At 40.6% G+C, this 22,543-nt stretch overlaps 2 protein-coding genes across 12 annotated transcripts in view; both read left to right on the forward strand.

Moving 5' to 3' along the window:
• Window positions 1-389: 389 nt before the first annotated feature.
• Window positions 390-22,410, forward strand: GGPS1 (geranylgeranyl diphosphate synthase 1). 11 transcript variants are annotated; one of them, XM_027657387.1, is made up of 4 exons: window positions 390-506; window positions 5,412-5,516; window positions 13,956-14,026; window positions 17,789-21,949. In XM_027657387.1, exons 2-4 carry the CDS (start codon window positions 5,450-5,452, stop codon window positions 18,548-18,550), a joined length of 900 nt encoding a protein of 299 aa, XP_027513188.1. In that variant the 5' UTR covers window positions 390-506; window positions 5,412-5,449; the 3' UTR covers window positions 18,551-21,949. The 11 variants fall into 11 exon arrangements, with proteins under 11 accessions (XP_027513188.1, XP_027513177.1, XP_027513180.1 ...); XM_027657376.1 differs by having other exon boundaries at window positions 396-506; window positions 5,424-5,516; window positions 17,789-22,410; XM_027657379.1 differs by having other exon boundaries at window positions 411-516; window positions 5,421-5,516; window positions 17,789-22,410.
• Window positions 488-22,543, forward strand: part of TBCE (tubulin folding cofactor E) — a 51,504-nt gene continuing 29,448 nt past the window's right edge. Inside the window, exon 1 of the mRNA XM_027657370.1 lies at window positions 488-506. The gene's annotated coding sequence lies outside the window, so the exon portion shown is untranslated. The remainder of the gene's footprint in view (window positions 507-22,543) is intronic.

Below are 22,543 nucleotides of genomic sequence, written 5' to 3' on the forward strand. Positions count from 1 at the left end.
CTCCCCCTCCGCACGGACTGACTGACTGACGGGCGCACGGCCCGGGCCACGCCCCCCGCCCCGCCTCCCCCATTGGGCCGCGGCCCGCAGAGCCCGCCCTCCACGCGGTCCCATTGGCCGCCGCGTCGGAAATACTGACATCATTCTTCTCCACTTCTATGGAAACTGAGACTCGGCGCCGCGGGGGCTCATGGGGGGCGCAGTTCCCGCCCTCCGCTCACTCTGTGCAGGGTAGGCGGCGTGGCGCGGCGCGGAGGACCATAACTCCCAGGGTGCACCGCGCGCTGGGGAGGTGGAGCCCCGGGCGTATCCTAAGGAGCTGAGGGGGCGGGACCGGCGCGTGCGCAGCGGGGCGCTCGGTGGCGCATTTTACCCCCGGGAGGGGAAGGTGGCGCCCGGTGGGGCGGAAGGAAGGAAGGGGGCGGCGCTCCGGCCCCGGGCTCTGCCGCCACCGCCGCCAGCGCCGCCGCTCCCGGAGCGGAGGCTGTTCGGGAGGAGGCGGCGAGGTGAGGCTGCCTGCCCCGTGAGCCGGCCGTGGCTGGTGGGGGACGCAGGGTGGGGGGTGGAGGGGGGACGCCTGGCTTGGAGGGGCCGGTCCGAGCCTGGCTGCTGGGGGAGCAGGAGCCGTGGCCGCCCTGCCCCGCCCAGGAGGGGCTGGCAGGCTGCCCGGGAAGGGGCCCGGCGAAGGGGGGCCGCCGGTAGAGCTGGGCGGCGCCGGCCGTCGGCGGGGCGGGCGGAGCGGCTGACGGAGAGCTCCGGGGCCGTAGCTGCGCCGGGCGGGCGGCGCTTCCCGGCCCTCCCCGGCGGCCGAGCCCGACAGCGCCGCGCAGAAAATGGGGGCGGACAGGGAGAGCGGGGCGTCCTCGGCTCTCGGTCTCGCCGCTTCTAAAATGGCGCTGGAGAGCCGGGGCTGCCTCCCTTGAGCTTTGGAGGCGGCTGGAGAGGCTGCGTCCGTCATGTTGAACTCCGGAAAAAAAAAAAAAAATTATTTCCTTCGGTCTAGCTGAGGTGTTCTGGGCGGCAGTTTGGCCGCTGCAGGCAGCTTCTGTGAAATGTGAGTTTTAACCGCGTAGCGCAGCGCTCCAGCAGCGGTCACGGGTTCTGCCGACTCACCTTCTGTCCTCGGGTCAGCCCGCAGCCTTCCCTCTGCCTGCGGGGACTTGGGCGGCCTAGCTGTTGTTGTACGGCTTCTGAAGCCTTCGTGCTCGATTTTGCCTGGAAATCTCGTTAAAACGGAAGCACGATCCCAGCAACGCTAAGTTCATGCTCTTCTATCGTTAGTGTTGGAATTGCGGCCATGGAAAGCTGCTTATTTACTTGGCTGCATCTTCTGGGAAAGTGTCTGACGGCCCTTCCACCTGTGGGAAGTTGCCCACCCTCAGGTTGGATGCGACGTGTTGTTCGGTGTCAGCCTAGGAAGGGCCTCTGCTAGTTAGAATGAGAACATGGACTAGTGTCCAGGTTACGTTTGCATTAAGACTTTTGGTAGTCTTTCTGTAACAATACACGTTCACTATATTTCTGTGTATTCCTTCTGAAACAGACCTTCTCACTCCCACCCCCTACCCCCATTTGGGGCTTTTTCCCCCACACTGGTTTCGTGTCTTGGTGCACTAAGTTCTGTGATGGAGCCGATTTAAGAACTTTCTAGATGGTTCCTTTTGCACTGCAGGTCTCTGCTTCTTTGGTGGTTGTCTTTTATTTCCTGTGTAACTGTGCTGTGACTGGAGCCACTGTGATGATGATACTTTTTAAAATACTATCTGTATATTTGACCTGGACTATTTCAGTGATTATGTATCCCTACCTGGGAGGAGGGGGAGAATATTTTGCAGAATTGAATGTGAGGGATAGAGTGAGAAGCTGTTTTGCAAAGTTCCAAAGGGAAGTTTTTTCTTTAATTCTGTAACCTAGAATTAATACTGCCTTCATCCTCTCTAGAAAGCTCCTAGACCCAGATCACACCTTCAGGTATAGCTTTAGAGTAGTTCCAAATTATGAAAGCCCATGTCACCATCTTATTCTAGTGTTGCGTGTGTTTTCAAAGAGGTCATTAGAGAGACAGTTTGTTGCAGTTCAAAAGACAGTTGTGTGGGCTCTCTGTTGTTCTGTTCTGTGTTCTCATGTGGGGATACTGAGAAGTAAGTGGAAGAATAACTTAGTCATGCATATGAATTGAAATGCAGGAAGTCTGTGTACTGGTTTGAAAGGTAAAATAGCCTTAAATGCTTTAATCCTATTAATAAACATACATGTAATTGACTCTTGCACTTTAACCAGCAAAGGGCTTTGTGTTCCCTTTCACTTATTGTTTAACTCTTGGCACTTTTATTGGGAGATGGTAACCGAGATCTCCTCTCTAAACGTCTTCACTGATAAGTCTCTCTGCAACAGTGTAACTTCTGTAACAAATCAGTCAGTCACCTCTGCAGAAAAACCTTAATATCAAGTAATTCCCGATTGTGTCACATGTAATAACTTTGTGCAAAGAGACTGCAAGTCTCATATCATGGTATTTTTGCTTACGGGCCTTTGTAACAAATTTCATGTACGTGTTTCTTTATCAAGTGTCCCTTTCTTCGAATAAGTTTGGGGGAGGTTCTGCTCACAGTTCTTCTCACTGTTTCAGTGGGTGTGTTAGACATGTAGCTGTCTGATGAATACAGACTGTTTTTCCTTGGCAGAGATTACCTAAGACTTCATTTCATGGTAGCATAGCAATGTAGAGAAGTTTAACAATAGTGATTGAAGCTAAGTTACCATCCACTCTTTGTTCATTAGAACTCATTTAAAAAAAAAAAAAAAGTAAAAATCTTTGCATTTGTGGCAGAAGTGCCTGACTAATTTTCTGCTGCCAAGCCATATTTTGGGTGGACTTCTACTAGTTTTGTGAAGAAATAGGCAAATATTTAGGTTGGTGCTGTATAATATTAGTGAGTTTCAAGTTAGTTGGGGATTCTGAATATTATCTTGGTGTCCTACAGACAGGCAAGAGACCTAATTCCCTGAGGGAGGAGGAAGAAGTTTAATATGTACTTCTGAGCATAAACTTTTATCAGAGAGCACTTCCAGTCCTAACATCTCTTCCCAGTCCAGTTGGATAGCTAGGCACTTAATTCTATCACCATCTGTGTGGCTTTTTGACAAATAATAGTCTCAGGGGAGTTGTTAGTACGTCTTTATATCCATCTCTACCACATTCTTTCTGCTTAAAACATCTGGTGGTGGATTCTGATAGTCTTTTTGATTTTGCTTCCTCACTGAAGTCCTTTGAGACTTATCCTTTATATGTAAGGGTACAGTTTGACAGCTGACTCTCAGTGGCAGTGCTGGTTAAAAGCAGTTCCTGTCCCTTCAGTTACACCAACAAGCTGATAGCAAAATAGGGAGTCAAGGATGTCGAATCTGATTTAGTTTACTGCATGGCCTGACCATGGATAAGATGGAAAGGCTGTACTGCTTGTAAGTGGCATCACTGCCTAGTAACTATGCAAAGGTGTCCCAGAAGGTATAGTCTTAAGAGCATTTTGTTGGCAACTATGTTTGCTTAAATAACCTGTCTTGCCCCTGAAGTGCCAATACATTTGATGAACATATGTAGTGAAGCAAGTAGAAGAATTGATCCAAACCTAAGCTTGGGAAAAAGTTATTAATGGAGATCAATTCCCCAAGTATGGACTGCTACAAGTGCTTATGGGTGTGGAGGGTGGGAATGGGAGTAGATAGGAACTGACTGAGCTGTACTGAAAGCTGTCATGAATGTTGAGGAACAGTGCTTTGTCCAGGTAGCTTAAGAGGAAGGAGTGATCATGATGCTGATCTTCTGAGGTTTTGATGAGAAAATATTGCTGGATTATTTTGAGCAAGTGTGGAACATAGTTTCTGTTCACATTAACCATTCCCCTTAGTGTACCTGCATTAAAAATGCATCAGTTCACTTCTAAATATCACTTGAAAATAGTTATTTTCATGGACGCTTGTTGTGATTTAACCCAGCCACAACTAATTTCCGTGCAGCTGTTCACTCACTCCTTACCACCCCGGTGGGATAGGGAGGAAAGTCAGTTTAATAATTTAAATAAAGTAAATTATAATAATGAGAGGAATAAAACCAAGGCAGACAAGTGATGTACAGTACAATTGCTCACCACGCACTGACCAGTGCCCATCCCTGCCCCAGGCAGCCATCAGTGGCTCCTGGCCAAGTGCCCCCAGTTTATATACTTGGCATGACATGGTATGGAATATCCCTTTGGCCAGCTTGGGTCAGCTGTACTGGCCATGCTGCCTGCCAGCTTCTCGTGCACCTGCTGCCTAGCAGAGCATGGGAAACTGAAAAGTCCTTCACTTAGGGTGAGCGCTACTTAGCAGTAGTCAAAACATTAGTGTGTTATCAACAGTGTTCTCATGCCAAGTCCAAAACACAGCGCTGCACCAGCTACTAGGAGGAAAATTGACTGTGTTCTAGCCAAAATCAGGAGAATAATTTACATAACTATTCAGTTGCTCCAGGGGAAAAAACTAAGTCCTTCACAGGATAGTAGCAAAGTAACTGGGAAATGATGCTGAAGTAGTATGAGACTTCGTTACTGCTGCAGTTCCTGTCTTAAAATTACATGAGAAGAATTGTTTTGAGCTGCTGCATCTGCAGTGCAGCAAGGAAGGCTAGAGGTGAAAGGACAGAAAATCTATTACAGAAAACAGTCTAAAAAAAAAATGCAGATAGAGATGACTAAAAGTATGTGAAATGAAATTTAATCAATAGAAAATGGTTGAACTCTGTAGGCTATAGATCCTAAAATATTTATCATAAGAGTCTGTTACTCTGTAGTGTATGGGAAAGTGTGTAAAGCTGTCTGTATGCTTAAACGGTGGTCAGAGAATGGTGTATTTCTGTTCTGGCTTCTAAGACAAGACTGAGGAATTCTATCAGAAGACTGAAGCTAGTGTTCTTTAGTTTGCCTTGGTCTGACGTGTATTTTCTGCTCTTAGGCATCTCCACTTTTGTGTGGGGAAAGCATTTAGGGAGATCTAATCAGATTAGACATATGAGGTTTTGTATGTGTCTTTATATGAGTTTGTATGTGTGGTTTTCTGCAAGTGTCTTTAAAGACTTGAACTGGAGCTTCATTGTTATGAATGGTAATGTTTGAAATACTTTATCAGCTAAGCCCTCTAATACATATAAAGGAGTGATGAAGTCTAGGAGTTGGTTTAAACTATTCATGAATAATTAAAGAAAACTGTATTTAATACATATGCATGTTTCTATTACTGAAGGTTGTATTAACTGAAGGTGTGATGTGCAAAAAGGGAGTATTTTTACCTAATCTGGAAGTCACCTGACTTTTTAATTATATGCATCTGTTGTTTACTTCCCTAATTTTTGATCTAAATAATGTTAATAACAGTTTCTTTAACAGTGAACTACCTCTTACGAAATAAAGAAATGGATGGGATGGATGAAACATCTAAAAGAATCCTAGAGCCATACCAGTATTTACTTCAACTACCAGGCAAGTTTCTTTGTAGTGTGTTGTTTGCAAATATCAAAATTGGTTTTATAGCAACTTTTGTCTAGGGAAATATAAGCCAAGAAGGTTATATGTTCTTGATTTGTGAATTTAAGAGTAATAAAAAGTAATGCTTTCCAGTATTTGTTCCTCCTCCTTAGAACCACCCGTTTGGTGAGATTGGTACAGTATCTCTTGAGTCTGTTTCTAGTGTAAGTAGTATTTCAGTTACTCTGTTCTCCATTCAGAATAATTGACTTGCTACTTTAAAAACTGGTAAGGGCAAGTACTGAAGACTTGATTGTATTCTTAAACTCAGTGTTTTGTTCTTTATCTGCTTGCTGTACTGAACTCAGTGGATTGTGGATTTTGCTTGGAGGCTTTTCTTTAAAGTTTTTTATATGGTTGGAGGTTCTTTGGGGTTTTTTTGTTGGTGGGGCTTTTTTCTGTATTAGCCTGTTTCTCTTGTGTAACTTATTCTCCCTGGTATGCATAGAGCTGGGTTCTTATGGCCAATTTCAGCTGTCCATGGATTGCTTCACTTGTGAGAGGTGCGACCAGTCCTTGTGTAGTATCAGGTTACTAGCAATACATTCACGTGAACTTTTTAGTCTTGAATTGTACTTATGTAGCAGAATACAGGAGGCAGTTTGATAGCAAACAATATTGTATGCCTCTTGGAAGTCTCTTTGACTAAAAAATCAGATTGTTTGCTGTGACTTTTACTTGTACACCTAAAGTGTAATGCAGACCATACAAGCTATCAAAGTGACTAATTTTGTAAAATTACTGGCAGAATAACTTTGTCATTGGGACTATTGCATAATTACCTGGTTGCCTTCTGTCCAGTTTATACTGCATGCTGGTGGTGTTAAGGAAGATACAAAATATGGGTAAATATTAAGGAAAGTAATCCTGATCAAAATTATATCTGACCAGGGTAGAAGACCCTCTGCCTGGACAAGTAGCACTATAAATCACAGGCACTGTGCTAAGTGGCTTTTGCACATCTGCAGCAAGACCTGTATATCAGAAGGGTGAGCCCTGTGGGTCCTAATTCATTATACCTGTGTATAATGAAATTCATTATTAATCTCTGCAAATATCCAGGGTCTTCTTGCTTACATTAGTGATTTCATTTGACTTGGCAGTTAGCACTGAGTTAAAACTAAGAAAAGGAAAGTGTTTGGCAGTTGCATACCTTTTTAATGCCAGAAAGTTCATTTCCCATTTCCTCACATGTGTTCCTTTTGCCTGTGTTGAACTGGGTGGTGGTCTTTCTAGAGAAATATTTTGAGAAAGAGTTTGTGATATTCCAGAGAGCTTTCTCAGACGTGGTCCTGAAGAAATTGACTTTCCTCCAACACCATCTTTAAATGTACTTTTTGTTTGGTTAGATTATCTCATTAACCAAGGTATGTTGTGACACCTTTGCATCTTTAGCTGCTAGTTATTTTTAGAGCTATTGTAGATAAAGAAAAAAGCTCAGCTTATACAAGAGGCACAAAGTGCCCAAAAAAGCTTCTTTAGGCAAAAGTGATTGACTAAAAGCTAACTGAAGAGCTATCACTTTAAATGGTGCATCTAGGATATGCATTTAGCCTTCCCAGTCTGAATCCTGTGGCTAAATTCCTCTACTTGGTGAGTTCAGCCTTAATTACTCTATACTGGTGGTTTATGTAATATTACACTTGCAGGCAGTGCAGGTGTTTTATATCCTGTCCTGATAAAGACTCATAAGTCTGATAGTCCACTTTACCATGGTGACTTCTACTTAATTCAGAGAAGGTGAGAAACAAGACACTTTTCTCTATGCAGTAATGGAGGTGTGACTCAAAAGAGACAACTTCTCTTAAACTAGGCAGATGAAAGTGGTGTACCTGTGGAAAGTTTGTGCTGAGTAACAGTGGAAGCAGTGAGGGTTCACAATCATATAGCTGGTGTTTACTCTTTTTGAAACACTGGCATTGCTTCAAATCAGCTGTGCCAAGTATGAATCAGTAGGACCAAGCTATATGTGTGAACCTTGAAGTTAGTATGAGCACTAAAGCTTGATAAGCAGGGAAAAACTGGGCGCATAGGTGCTGTTTATAAATAGGGTGGAACCCAAATGAAATGCCTGAGCTAATCTAAGAAGCTCTTGCTGAAAGAGACAGTTTCGTTCTATCCTCTGTGCTTTTGGAAGTATTCTGCTGCTTAACTTGTGCTAGTTCTCAGCTTGCTAATCAAATTATTAGGTAGTACCAACCACCTAACCTGTTAAAAACTTGCCTGGTTAATCTCTTGTCTTGTTAGTGAGCTGGCAAAAGGTTGGATATTTCTGTGTTGGATCAGTTTGTTGGATCAGTTTGAGCTCTGAGGGGCTTTTGCAGGAAGCTTGGCTCAGTGTCAAATATGTATGCTTACAGCCCTACAGTCCAGTTGCTTATCTTGTAAGACTAGTTAAACAAACTCTCCAAGCGGTTTAGTAACCTATGAGTAAATGAATTTAGATACATATCAAACTTTGTTTACGTGAAGAGGGATTTTGTAACAGTATTAAAGTTGGGAGGAGGGGAGGGAAGGTGGCTGCTAATGTTGTTTGTGGTGTAAGAACACAAATTTTTGTAAAATCTCACTGTAGGACAGCATTGCCATACTAGTTTTTAGCAATGTTCTACTTATTAATCTAGTATTTAGTCTCATAAAGTGCAGGATTGACTTTCACAAATTCCACTGTGGTTTGTCTCAAAAATGGCCTGATTCATACTCACAATGAATCTTTTATTTCTGCCTGTCTGAGTTAACAGCAGTAGCTGGTTGTGCAGCACTAAGGAGTATATGGAACTTCATTTGCCATAAAACTGATGTGGTCAACAGCTTGCTGTTGAAAGGGGTAAATTCTGATCCCTGTCATGACTGCATCTTCCCTTTCATATCCCTCTAGTTTTAGCTGCAGTCTTTCCTGGGCTTGTTCAGCAAGCTAAACAATCAGGACTGGCTTTTGTTGTTCAGCTTTTTGTGCTGGGTTGTTGAACTTGACCAGCTTGGTGGAGGAGTTAAGCACCACAGGGCATGATCCCTACCACTAGCACAACTGCACTTGGCACATCAGAGGCCTCAGCTTGGGCCAAGTTCCTCATGGAGGCTGCAGCTCTCTAGATTCTGAACTGCAGGAGTGCCTGGGGGCACCCATTGGCCAGAAACAAGTGATATCCCTGCCCCTAAAAGGTATGTAGTGGTAGAAGAAGTGTGTCACCAAGCAAAGGAGCACTGGAAGGGGGTCAGCAGGCTTGCACAGCATCAGAGATAACAAAAATTACAAGACACTACATATTCAAGAGTCTGAAACGTCCAGGTATATTGAAGGAGGGGCAGGAATAGTTTACGCATATCAGGCTGGGAGATGGATACTCCCACAGTGGTGAAGGCTGGGAACTGGGGAATGATGGCTTCTGGCACCAGGAGAAAGATTCCTGTTCCTTGAGGAGATGTGCAATTGCCAAATAGGTTCAGCGCACTGTAAGAAGACACATGGTTGGAAGTTCTGTATAGATCTTTTACAACGTAAATGATTCTATGATTTTATACAACTACGCATCAGAGCAGCACCTAGGGCAGCAGCAAGTGATAGTAGTGGAGACACTGACTCCTGCAGGGGATGGAGGCTTCCACATGTGGTTGTGTATTAGGGAGGTTTGCTGGTTTTGGGTACCTCTGATCTTATGGACAGATTGCCAAGGTGTTTCACCTTTAAAATACTTAACCTTGCAGTTCTTCTGATGGAGCAGTAATGGATATAGCAAGGGGGTGCTTGAAGCTTATCAAGCAAGTCTGTGTGGCTTCTGGAATGAGAACCAAGGGCACAGGAAGCCACATGACTTTTCTCCATGATCCTCAACCCCCTTCCCCTCACTGTCTAGAGGAATAAAGAGATACTGCCTATCAACAACTAGTTAGTTGCACAGCTCATGTTGATAGCAGAGCCTTGCATCTTATGGCCATGAGACTCCCTTTGTAGAGCAAGGACTACCACGAGGAGATAGCATCCACCTACCCATGTCAGGGCACAAGTGTCTCTGCTAACAGACTGAGCAACGTGTGAGAAGGGACTAAACTAGAAATGACAGTAAAAGAAACTGAGTACACAGTCAAGTAAGGAATTAGTGAAATTGTGCACAAAGGGTACAGGCTGATTTGAACAAGAGACACCTTGGAATCTCAGAGCTGAAAGCAGACCATCCCAGCACTCCAACAAGTACAAACAGAACAACATGATAGGGGCAGCTCTGACTTTTTCTGAGGAATCTGCAAGATTGGATGCCTCTCTGAAGTACCTCTACACAAATGCATACGTTATTGGGAATACACAGGAGAGGTTAGAGGTTGGCATTAATGTTATTGGAGTATCTGATTTGTGATAGCTCACACAGCTGAAGCGCTGCAATGGATGGATGTGGACTGCCTAGGAAGACAGCCTAGGATAGCAAGGAGTGGGAGTTGCCTTTTATGTGAAAAAGCAGCTTAATTGCATGGAGTTGTACTTTCAGTCAGATGAGCCTGTTGAGAGCTTATGAGTTAAGATTGGAGGGCAGATCAATAAGGGTGACACTATAGTGAGTCTTTACGATAGACCCCCTGAACAGGAAGAAGCAGATGAGACCTTCAAACAACTGTAAGATGCTTCATATTTACATACCCTGATTCTTATGAGACTTCAGTTACCTCACTGTCTGGTAGAAGAAGCAACACAGCAGGACCCAGGCAATCCGGAAGGTTTCTGTAATGCGTTGATGACCTCTTGCTACCACAGGTGATCAAGGAGCTGATTAAAGAAGGCGTTATGCTGGACTTCACACTTAAAACAAGGAAGAATTGGTTCGGACATGAAGACTGGAGGCAACCTTAGCTGTAGTCACCATGGGATAGAGGCATTCAGGATTGTTAGAAGGAACAAGGCAAAAATCAGGATCACAGCTGTGGATGGGTTAACCCTATTATGAACGGGGAAGTTAAGCTAGAGAATTCTGTCAGTGACCTTAATTTGTCACAAGTGGCTGCCCAGGTTAAAAGTGTATATGCCTGCTCTCTCTGCTTTTGTTCTGCAGTTTGTTTATGCTGGTTGTAGTGTTCTTTGTAACTGCTTGGGGAGGTCTGCTTGGGGACTTCATCCATTTAGTTTTAATCCATCAAAGGACGCAGCTAAACATACCGGTGTCCAATATAGCAGAGGTAGTATAGTGGCTTGCTTCCTCCAGAAGGGCAGTGCCCCTTCCTCTGGTCCTCAACATCTGCTGCTCACCCTGTACTGACTCTGGTAGATCCACTGCATAAGCTGACTCAGTACGTTAAGCTGGCGGAAAGCTAACCTAGCAAAAAGCAGAGTTCTCTGCTGGGCTAACGAGTTGAATTAGCTTAGTGAGGCTGTAATGGAGGGTAGGTTAATAGTCCCTCTGCTCTTTCCCCTGCTGTTCTAGCCTTTTTATGTACCCTCTCTGTAAGTGGGGTGCTGCCTTAAGGGTGTAATTTATTGTTACTTTAATGCAGCGAGAGTGAAAAAATACTAACCAGGAGTCTGTCCAGAGCACGAGGTCTGTGGGTTTTGGATCTTCCCTGTCGCAAGGACAATTGTGGAGAGAAAGAGAGTGAGTTGGCTGATAAATTTTTTTCTTTTTGTTTTTCTTTAGATGAGAAGCATCTCATCTGAAGAGGTGGAGGAAATGTCCTCAGTATACCTTTAATCTGACTTGATATTTGTTTTAAGGATAAAGCTTTAACATTCTTATCTGTAGAAGGAATTTCATCAGAATGAATCTCTCATATTTTTTTTTTCCTCACCTTTTCCACCCAGCATTACTAAGGAGGAAAGCTTTTTCATAGTTGCTGTTCAGTTTGGGTAATATTGAGTAATAATCTTAGGCAGATTAAACCAAATGCATTTAACATACCTTTGATAAAAGCTTGATGCAGTAACATCTATTATTATATCTCTATACAGTAGGTAGAGCTTCTAATTTTGGATGTTAGACTTCTATTTTTCAATTTTACAATAGCCTGCTTAGCATAATTAACAGAGCAGTGACAAATGACAGTGAAGAAACTAGATAATTCTGGCAGTGCTCATTTTAATTTTGTCTTAGTGTTCTGTGTTGTTGTCTAGTTTGGGGAGAGGAGAGGTGTGGCAAGGAATAGCCTTCTGCATCTAGGCTTTAGAGACCAGCATTAGAGAGGTTTGATCTTGTGCCATTGTAGCATGGCTGCAGGCATAAAATGTGCATACAGAAAATTGCTGTACTATCACATAGGCCAGGTGAGATTGACTTCAGAACAAGATAAAATGGCATTTTTGTAGCAATAATGTTCCTTTAGAAGACAAGCAAATCTGCACCTATAAAAGGAAAGATGAATTGCTTCACTACACAGTGTTTTTTCCTTGAATAGTCAGTGTCTAGGAAACCATGTTAGTCAAGATAGACGGGTCTAACAATTCAAATGCTCTCTGTACTAAGGAACTGAAGTGGCAAAATCCATTGTGCATGTTACTAATCCATTTGAAGTGTGTGCTAGTAGTCAAGTTCCTCATGATAAAATAATGCTTGTTGCTGAACATCCAGCATTCTGTAAGCATATTTTCTAGGAGACACATTCAGAAAAACCAGAATTAAGTGTTGTCTGTATCAATGTAATTTAGAAGTGAATAAGCAGTTATAGATAAGGTACACTTCCTGAAAGCGATATTATCTCTGAGTGGTTTTCTTTATGGATGTAGTGAAATATTTGTTAGTACTTAACTGGCAAACCCTACAGTTTAGCAGATGTTTGTAACAGTTGTTTTCAAGGGGAGACAAAACAATCCCTCTCTTCTTCAGGAAGCTATTAGTGTTTAAAACTGAACACAGAAAACAACAATGGAGAAAACAGGCCAATGACTGTGTATGTCTAGGTAAGAATGCTCTTTCAAGCTGGACAGAACCAGAGGACAAAGCTACTGGGGGGAAAAAAGGACCATTTTGTTAATCTCTTCTAGTGAAACCCAAAAGGTAGTGGTGACAGAAAGCACTGGAAATCATTGAGAATGGAGACAAAAATTTCAGACCTCTGATCTAGGGAAGAAGGTTATCACCCTTGCTACAGAGCCCAACCCACAAAGCTATTGCTTACCTGGTGGTGACTTAATTAGAAGATGAAAAATTCTCAGTCTGGTTTCTCCAGGGTATATCACTGCAAATGAATTTACCCATTTTTATTATTCTGTTCTGTATGTGCTGGTCACACAGCAGTAGAGAAGCCTTAGGGAGAGATTCAAATGTTGAAATTTTTTTGGTGCTATGGGCAAGATGGAATTATCAACAGCAGGACAAATATTGCAGAATCATAATCTCTCAGTAGATATTGAGACAAGTAATATGGAACCCACTATGTTGCACTGCTCTGAAGTTTATTTAAAGCTTTTTTGAAAGGCCTTCCTTATGTGAGCTATGTATGCAGAGCTGTTTTTCTAAACCTGTCTTAAGTTGTTTGAAGATCTTGTACATAGCTGAGCTTCTCAAAGTTCAGAGCAGAATTGTCTCGGTGTGGGTAGGGGAAGACTTCATTTTATATTGAACATCAGTAGACACTGAATAAATATTTGTACCTGAATGCTAACCAATTATTAAAGAAAGCTGGTATCAACAATTTATAGGCGTAAAGTTTAACTTCTCTTGAAATTAACTCTGTTGTGTAAATTGCATCTGGATCAAACAACACTGCTTATTTTGACACTAAACTTGGACATTTGGTGTTGTCTTTCATTCCTATGAAACAGATGACTGCCTGACTCCAACAAAGTAGATTTAACCAAAGCAGACCAAATCCTATTATTTGTAGGCAGATTTCTTGAGTATAAGATAAATATCTGAATTCCTGGCAAGTTCCATTCTGTTCGGAATGTTCTGTCCAGATTTTTATTTAGAGTTATTTAGTAAGTGTATGAAATGTCAGTTTCCTGGTTTACGAATTTACAGTAGCAAGTGAAGAATACCAGGGGAGAAAGAACTAAAAATTGAGAGATGTACGTATTCAACAAATACCCATACTTTCACTAATAATGAATCATACTTGAAACATTTTCATCTTGAACATTCCTTACAAACTAGGGCTTACTTTCAGAAGTAGCAAGCTGATCTGTACAGGTTACCAACATACTCAGGATCCCTTACTAATTAAACTGTCAAAACTAAATATAGTAACCTGTAAATATGTGCCTTGCATATTACTGTGAAATGTTTAAAACTGAAACTGCTGTTAATTGATGTTTATACAATGAAGAAACAAGCTATGCAGTGATATATTTTCCACTTTTGGGTCATCACGCTGATCAGGTTTTTTTAATCAGGTCTCAAGTCAGCTCTAGTTGTTAAGACAAACTGTCCCTAATAATGAACTTTATTTTTATAAATGCCTATAATATTTTTATTGTAGGTAAGCAAGTGAGAACCAAACTGTCACAGGCCTTTAATCACTGGCTGAATGTTCCGGAAGATAAAATACAGGTACTGGCTAATTATTTTTAAAAGGTTGTTATTTTTCTTCCAAGATTACTGATAACAGATGATTCTAATAGTTAGTGTAAATTGTAAGAAGTCTTAAATGCACTATTTTCTGAGTATAAAGTAAGCTTTCAGGAAATCAACTCTAGTACAAGGCTTTTAGTATGATGCAACACTGAAGAAATCACTTGTGTGATAGTTACTTCTTTCTAAGTGTGTTCAATCTTTGAAGTTGTAGATAAGCAGGTATCACTGTTACCCACTTAACTCAGTTACTAACACTGAGGTTTTTAATGACTTAAGAAAGAAGCTAGACAGTTATCTTGTAAATGTAGTGGTTGAAAATAAAATCTTGAGATTTTGATTCAAGAATATCAAAGACAGCAGTTAAATCAACTTTACAAACCCCAAACTGTGAGGGGTATATCATACAGTCTCCAGTCCTTACTTTCTAATGAGAAGCATTAAACTCGGAATTCTTGTTCCCTTTTACTTTCCTGTTGGGCAAATGGTGCAAGCTGCATGGTTGTGTATTTAAACACCGTGGCTTGTCAAATGAAAAATTATCCTCTGTGTTAGGTTAGACTGCAGTTTTGCTAAACTGCATATAGAGAGTGCAAAATATTCTGTCCAAGACAATGTAAGGAATTAAAATAATCAGTTGTGGTTTTTGACCCTTACCCAGCTGGTCCCTTGTTAGTGTCATTAATGGTTGGCAGAAGTACCTTTAGAGTTTATGAAGGAGTCATTTTTAGAGTGGCTTAAGAGTGACACTTCATAGCCCTCAAGTAGCAAAGTGGTTTAAGAGTCTGCATTCATAATCTAGCAATTCTTCTATTTTTCAATCTGTCTGTATAACTCTTTAGCCAAATTTATTCTGTCTTTCAGCTAGACATGTCTTACCCTTTGTGCTCAGATATATATCCAAATAAAACATAGCAACCTGTGTATTGTATGTGTTGATTTAGTCTAATATCATAGATCAGAATTCAAATTGAAAGGAGCCTCTGGAATTTACCTAGGACAACCCTCTTCTTAAAGCAGGGCTTGCTCTGTGTCTACTTTAGGCTTCTGGGAGCCTTGTTGAGTTTGCAAATCTGATGTAGTTTCTTCAGATTCCCAGGGTGAGTCTTCTCATGCTGAACTCCTTCCGTTATAACAAACCCTTCCATTCTGTTCAACTAGGACTTTTTATGTTACAGTCTGACGATTACCTCTTGCCCTTTTGCTGAGCACTCATGACAGTGTGGTCCATTTTTGCTTTGTGATACAGTAAACTAAAGCTGCAGTGCCTCTGTATGAGCAGAAGTTACCAGTTCTGTTAGTTTAAACTGATGCTCACGTAACTATTATTGAGAAGTTGGACCACTTGTTTTGATTATCTTTATGAAGAAAACCAGTGCTTTAATGTTTCCTTTACCACTTAAGTTGTTTGTGATGGCACTTAGTAATTTTATTCTTCAGGGCCTTTGAGGACAAAACCAAGGCCCTGTCATCTTTTAATCTGCATCCTGACCCATTTATTACAGCTTTTGTGCATTCTTGTACTAATTTTGATAATTAATGATGGTTGAGGTCTAGAGGACCACCTCTGGTCATCTTTTTGACATCTCTCATAATCTTCTTAAGGTGTCCCCTGTGTCTAACAGCCTGCTTCCCTTCCAGCTATTTGTATTTCTTTTATTAGAAATCTGAATTCTGGCATTTATTCTGGGACTTCTTTTTTTTTTTACCTTAGATTATTTGTCTTTATGTAGTTTATTCAGATGATACAGTTGAGGCTACTGTTCCTTGGCAGTTTATTTTACCATTGACTGCCACCATTTCACTTTTTTCCCCAGCCAGGTGGTCTCCTCACCCCCACCACTCACTGAATTTCTTGTAGCAATCTGGTGCTGCACTGAGAGACTCCAGCTTGTTGAATTAGAGAACACTGGGTTTGTCAGAGGAACTTTCTCCTAAGGAAGCGCTGAAATGGCCTAGTACAGGGTCAACCAAGTTTTAGAGCTATTGCAGATAAGGAGTTGAAGAAATCTGTGTGTTGAACTAATAGTGCAGCAGGTACTGATTAGATAGTTTAGACTGTAAGAAAACAACACTGTACTGGGTCTTCAGATGTCATTATGAAGAGCAGTCTTTTCATTTTCTTGAGCTGCTTCCTGATGTCTTATAAAATAAGCTTTTTCTGCTATATGAGCTATTTCACTCCTTACTTTCACCTTTGAAGCATTTTTGACACTGTCTTAAGTTCACTAGATAACTTGATTCAAACACAGTCATGAAGCACCATTTCCATTAAATCTGAAATGTATAGAAACTGCAAGGGATCATTAAACTGACAGTGATATGAAATAGGTTAGCAAGAGAAACGCTGGAATAAGCTTATCCAAGGAATTCATAAAACACATAGAACGTTTCCTGATAATACTGAGAATGAGATAGTGGACCAAAAGAATATTCAAACAAATAGGTATATGGAATTGCCTTCAATAAGTGCTCTATCCTTTGATTTTTAAGTCAGTGGTCAACAATGTATCTTGACAGGTCCAAGTAGGGCTTACTTCTTGCTGGTCAGTGAGTCATGAGGGTTAAGTATGTTGTTCTGGCAGTCATATCTTCGAAAAGCAGTTAAATTCCTGGGGTTTAGGTTTTAATCTTTAGGACATTGGTCACTGAACATCAGGTGGCTTGCTGCCCAAAAAAATGCTTACAGCAAGTCCTTATTGTTTTGTCCTACAGGACCCACCAAATAGGACCATACTAGGTACTTGCTACTATTTTATGATGACCTTAGTATTTTTTAGCAGTTGTTTTGATGAATGTTGACTGAGTGCAATGTTTGTAGCTAGCAAGTGTAATTGGTTCATTAGCTTTAAAATCATATCTTAATGAGATGTGTTTTGCAGTGAGTTTATACAGTATGCAGTTTTATGTGCTTAAATTTATTTGTATTTAAGCAGGTGCTGAATATACCTGTTGATTGCATAACAGCTGTGCAATAAAAGCAGTGTATAGTGTTAAGACTTTTCATTTTTTGTTAAGATGTTAAGATTCACTTCTAGTCAACTACAAACCTGATGTTCTGAAGAGTTTGTTGCACACGTCAGGTGGTGTATGATATTGTCTACCTAGTAACAAGTAGTAAGTGTGTAGGAAGCTTCCCAAAAGATATCGTAGCTGTTGTCTTCCTGCCAAGAATTTTCCAAATGATGTTTCAGAGAGAATAGTCTGTCCTTTAAGAGCTCAGTACTGAAGATAACCACACAAAGTGTGGGAAAAGAAAGATGAACTCTCTCTGCTTATCAAAACAAGGTTTATGAGACAAATGGGATAATGGATGATACCTGACACTCTCAAGAACTGACCTGGAGAGATTTGAGGTTAGTGAATCTAAATGTTTGAAAACACTGTTTATTTTCTTTTCCCCTAATCATGTTTCTGCTAACAGACTTCTAGACAATGACTGTTTTAGAACTGTAGCAACAATGAAGAGAGGCATGCAAATGGAAGCACTTCAGGGAGTAAGTTCACTTTGAATTTGAAAACAGTATACAAAAGACAGACCACATGATCTAGGACTTAGAGCAAACTGGCTGATGGAGAAAATCATAAATCTGTACTAATAGTAAAAGCAAGTGGTCTAAAGGGGAACCTCAGGGATAGAGAACATATTTCTTTAAAACATTATCAATTTTAAATAAGGTCTTGCAAAATGGGGCATTAAATTACAATGTCAGACTTAATAATTTTCTCTTCTTATAATAGGTTATCATTGAAGTGACAGAGATGTTGCACAATGCAAGCCTACTTGTGGATGATATTGAAGATAACTCAAAGCTACGACGGGGCTTTCCAGTGGCACACAGTATCTATGGAATTCCATCTGTAATCAACTGTGCTAATTATGTGTATTTTCTTGGCTTAGAGAAGGTTTTAACCCTCGATCATCCAGATGCTGTTAAAGTTTTTACCCGCCAACTTTTGGAACTCCATAAAGGTCAAGGCTTGGATATTTACTGGAGGGATACTTACACCTGTCCTACGGAGGCTGAATATAAAGCTATGGTACTGCAAAAGACAGGTGGTCTCTTCGGATTAGCTGTAGGCCTCATGCAGCTGTTCTCAAATTATAAAAAAGACTTAAAGCCACTTCTTAACACACTTGGTCTCTTCTTCCAAATAAGAGATGATTATGCCAACTTGCACTCCAAAGAATATAGTGAGAACAAGAGTTTTTGTGAAGACTTAACTGAGGGCAAGTTCTCATTCCCAACCATTCATGCAATTTGGTCAAGACCTGAAAGTACTCAGGTGCAAAACATTTTACGTCAAAGGACAGAGAACATAGATATAAAAAAATACTGTGTGCATTACCTGGAAAATGTTGGTTCCTTTGAGTACACTCGGAATACATTGAAAGAGCTTGAATCTGAAGCCTATAAACAAATTGAATCACTTGGGGGAAACCCTGAGCTTGTAGCACTAGTTGAACAGCTGAGCAAAATGTTCAAAGAAACTGAAAATTAAAAATGTAACTTCTGGGTGTGGGTGAAAACTCTTTTTAAAATGGGAAGATAACCAGACTGAGAGATGTGATAATCAGTCTCATGTAAAACTTTCTCTTGTAGCTATGTTAGCAGAAATTACTGTTAAGAACAACTTGTCACTGAGTATTGAAATATATACCCTATTATCTCTAAAGTCTTAACTGTAACTGCTTACAGTCTGCTTTGCTAAAGCAGATGTACTAGAACTGAAACAAGTTTTGAATCTAAATGTGTTCATGTTTACACAATCATAGGCATTATTTCATACCTAAAACTCTTGTGTCTCTAACCAGGCTATCATAGGCTTCTGGTTGAAATTCTGTGTTTAAATCATATTGACATATGTGTATTGTGCATTTTCAAACGATGCTCTGGTAAACCAAATTGTATGTTAAATAACAGAAGAAGATAGTTGCAACCACAATGGATATAAAACCATTGTATGATATTTCTAAGTTAGACTCGTGAAGATCAGATGGATCAGCTTACTAAGTTCTAAGGTGAATATCCTAGCCAGCTTCTGGGGATATTTTCAGGGGAATGTGAATTATGAAAGATAGCATTTTATATGCAAATAAGACATGTTTAGTCTGAAATTGTGACTTTGTAAAGATTTTGAAGTACCCTAGAGAAAAAACTCCATCACATCAGCAAAGTGAAAATTCACAGCTGATTCCAGCTTTTCAGTGAATAATTTTGATCACCTGGTTTTAGATTTTGAAACTGTCAAACATTTTGTAGCCAGGAACTTAAATCTATGCATTAGAGCCCATACATTTAACTGTAAATAGCAACACAGTAAGTTGCTACTACAAATGGAAAGGGCTTCACATCAGGTAACTTTAGGACACTGTAATTGGTGTAGGTCTCTTTAATAATTGCTCATAATTGAGGTGCTTCTCCCAGAGTTTATTCATAATTCATATTTCATTCCTGTTCTGAATTGCTGTCTGGAGGCATGTTATAGATCTCTCCAAAGATACAAGATCTGTAATTTTTTGCTATAGCAGGGTACAGTATCTTGTTCTAGGAGCTACACTACCACTTCGGTTTTGTTAATTGCTTAAATAAAGCTTTAAAACTATAGACAAACCAAAATAGAACTGGGACTGAAAGTAAGATTGAGGGGTAGGACTGATAAGTGACTGCTCACCTCTCTATATATAAATAAATGTATATAAAGAAAAAAGTGAAGAAAGTGTAAGCAGAGATGTTTGGGTTTTTTTCTTGGCTGGGCTGGCTTTAATCAGGTTCAGTTCCCTTTGTCTTCACAGCTAAATAAAGCTTTGCTTTGGGGTAGGAAGGTAATGGTTTGGATCAAAGGTAGGGCTGGTGCTGTAAGCTGTGGTGTTAGCTCAAGCGTACTCTGAAATGGCCAGAGTTACTTGGCTTTGAAAGGCTAAAGGATAATTTTATGCAGGTGTTCATTTACTGTACCTGGAAAGCAGGGAGAGCCATGATCTCAACCCACTGAGAAAACTAACTGAAGAAGGTTGCTGTAATGTCTTCCCTGGGCAGCCTTAATATTCTTCTGAAAGTGATCAAACAAAATTCAGAATGACTGCTTTCAGTCAGAGATATTATGTAGTTACGGATGACAGCTTCTCCCTTTTATCTGCATGCTGGGGAGGAATCTTTGACTGATTAGGCATAGAATAATAGCCTTTTCACTGAATGGACCTGGTTGCCAGGACTGAATAGCTTCAAGTTGGTGAAAGGTATTTTTAATGTTAATGAAAGAGAATTGTAATTCCTCTTTCATAACTTGCAGTGCTTAGAAGCCTTTTAATTTTTAATGTGTTATGAGAAAATACTATCTGCAGCAAGTTACATTTATTTTGTGCCATGTCTTGGGAGTTTCTAAGCACTGTTGCAGCTGATGTTGAATAGGGGAGAGCACTGAAAAGACTGCTGTTGTCAGGAGAATCTCCTAGTCTTACTGTGAAAGGTATCCTTGTGTCTGTTAGGATATTGTAACTGCAACACAGTGCAAAGTGTACTTAGTGCTATTTTGTGTCTGTTCAGTTGCTGAATGTAAACGGTTTTGTGTAATCAAACTTTCATAATGAGATAGCCTTTCTTATTTTTTGTATAAAACTTCTTTACCATCTGAGATTTCTGCTATGTCATTGCTCTTTTGGTTCGGTTCATTCTAGGAATTCACCCCAGTATTTAGTCTACTCTACCGTATCTTGTAGAGTGTGCCTTCATTAATGTAGGAGTAAGTACACTGATGTTTTCCAGCTGCAGGCCATTTAAACTACAAATGAGTAAGAAGGGAAAAGTTGGTCCAGCTTTCTTTTCCCAGTGTACAAAGAAACCATACAGCTCTGTCTTACTCTTCTGCCTTCAAGGCTTTTGATACCAGTATTCAAAGCATACCCTGAAGGTATATCTGAAAAGACCCAGAAGCAGAGTTGTTGTTCTTCACTTTGGTTAAGATAAACAGGACTATGAGGGTTTTTCTTGATGTATTCAGGAGTTGGAAGAGACTGGGATGTTTCCCCTTCATCTGTTAAGCTGGTAGAACATCTCTTAAGTATTAAATGTCAGTAGTGATGATGTTCCTTAGTCAAGGTAGATCTTATATTTGATGCCGTAAGATGCGATTGTGCATTCTCATCAATATTCTCCAATGTTCCCGCTGGTTCAGGCTGCTGAGGTTAAGCAATGTTAGGAAAATCACTTCTTTAAAGCAGCGTGGGAGTTCTTGTGGCTGCAGAATTAGTTTAGTTGTATGAGTGCCACTCACTGTTGCTATACCTCCCACAACACAGGGAGTGGGTTTTTTTCCTGATCTTTGCAAGGTACGCATTGCTGTGGAACAGAAACCTGAGTTGCAAGTAGAGAAATTTTGCCATGGGGAAACAAAGAGGATGCTGGTTTCAATGTTAGTCGCTTTGAGCCAGAATTGTTCCCCTTATTATCTTTGTACCATTGCTAACAAGTTCAGGTTTGGTCAGGTTATCATGGCATTTCTTGGGGTTTGGCTCCTGCGGCGCATATAAAGAGAAATGCAAATACTCATCAGTCTGCAACATTTCCCCCTACCTCAGTCTGTTTTATTGTATGGATGTAAATGAATGCTGTCACCTGTCTTTGAGTAGCCAGCCATTGGATGGGACATCTGGTTTTGCTTTTTCAAAGGCTGATGTTCTCCCTATCAATTATAATGAAAATGGCATTATTTCAAGACCTTCCGGAGGACGTAGCTTGTTTTTCTCCTCTCTGAACTTGGACTGTACTCAGTACTCAGTTACTAAGAGCAACTTTGTATGTATCAGCCAGTTGTTGATACAAACAGCCTGAAAATGTTAATAGCAGTGGGAAAGAAACTGTTGCCACTTCTCTGTGTTTCAACTAAAGTTAATTTTGCTAATTTGCCTGCATGTGCTATGGAGTTTTCCTGTATTAATGAGTGCTTTCCTCAATTATTGTTAAAATGCCAGCATGCTATAAAAACATGGGATCTGTGGAGTTTGAACTTTAATATGACTTTATCACTGAATTGGCCCAGGATTTTATTCATGTGCAAGAGCATCTTTTACTCTTCTTTGACCTGTCTTAATTGTTTTACATTTCAGGTTTGATATTTACTATATTCTTTTTATTATTTGCTCAGTACTTTTGCTGTAATTCTTCTTTCAGTTATATTTCTATTCTCTGCTAATACCACAGCATACATAATACCATCAAACTCATTTTTGATCCTGGTCAAACAGAATAGTCTGAGTCTGCTTTTGCAGCAGTAAATCTTGGTTCATTGTATGCCTTCACAAAAGTAATCAAAGATTTTCTACAATCCTGAAATGCCTGAAACTTTTTTTTTCCAGGAAGCTAGAGCCTGTAACATTTTATATTGCCATAAATTATTTTTGTCCCGTGTAGCTTGAGCTACTTTCCCTCTCCTACCCATTTGCTTTCAAGACCTATTTTGCTTTGGTGCTAATGCCTGTTAGGTCTTTTTATGAAA

Source organism: Corapipo altera, unplaced genomic scaffold, assembly GCF_003945725.1.
Source record: "Corapipo altera isolate COAL_440 unplaced genomic scaffold, ASM394572v1 2c, whole genome shotgun sequence".
Lineage (NCBI taxonomy): Eukaryota > Metazoa > Chordata > Aves > Passeriformes > Pipridae > Corapipo > Corapipo altera.

Bases quoted from the DNA above. Each gene is read 5' to 3' on its own strand.
- GGPS1 (XM_027657387.1), top strand. From the start codon at position 5,450: ATGGATGGGATGGATGAAACATCTAAAAGAATCCTAGAGCCATACCAG. The intron at 5,517-13,955 runs GCAAGTTTCTTT...TTTTTATTGTAG, and splicing joins GTATTTACTTCAACTACCAG to GTAAGCAAGTGAGAACCAAA. The intron at 14,027-17,788 runs GTACTGGCTAAT...TTCTTATAATAG, and splicing joins TTCCGGAAGATAAAATACAG to GTTATCATTGAAGTGACAGA.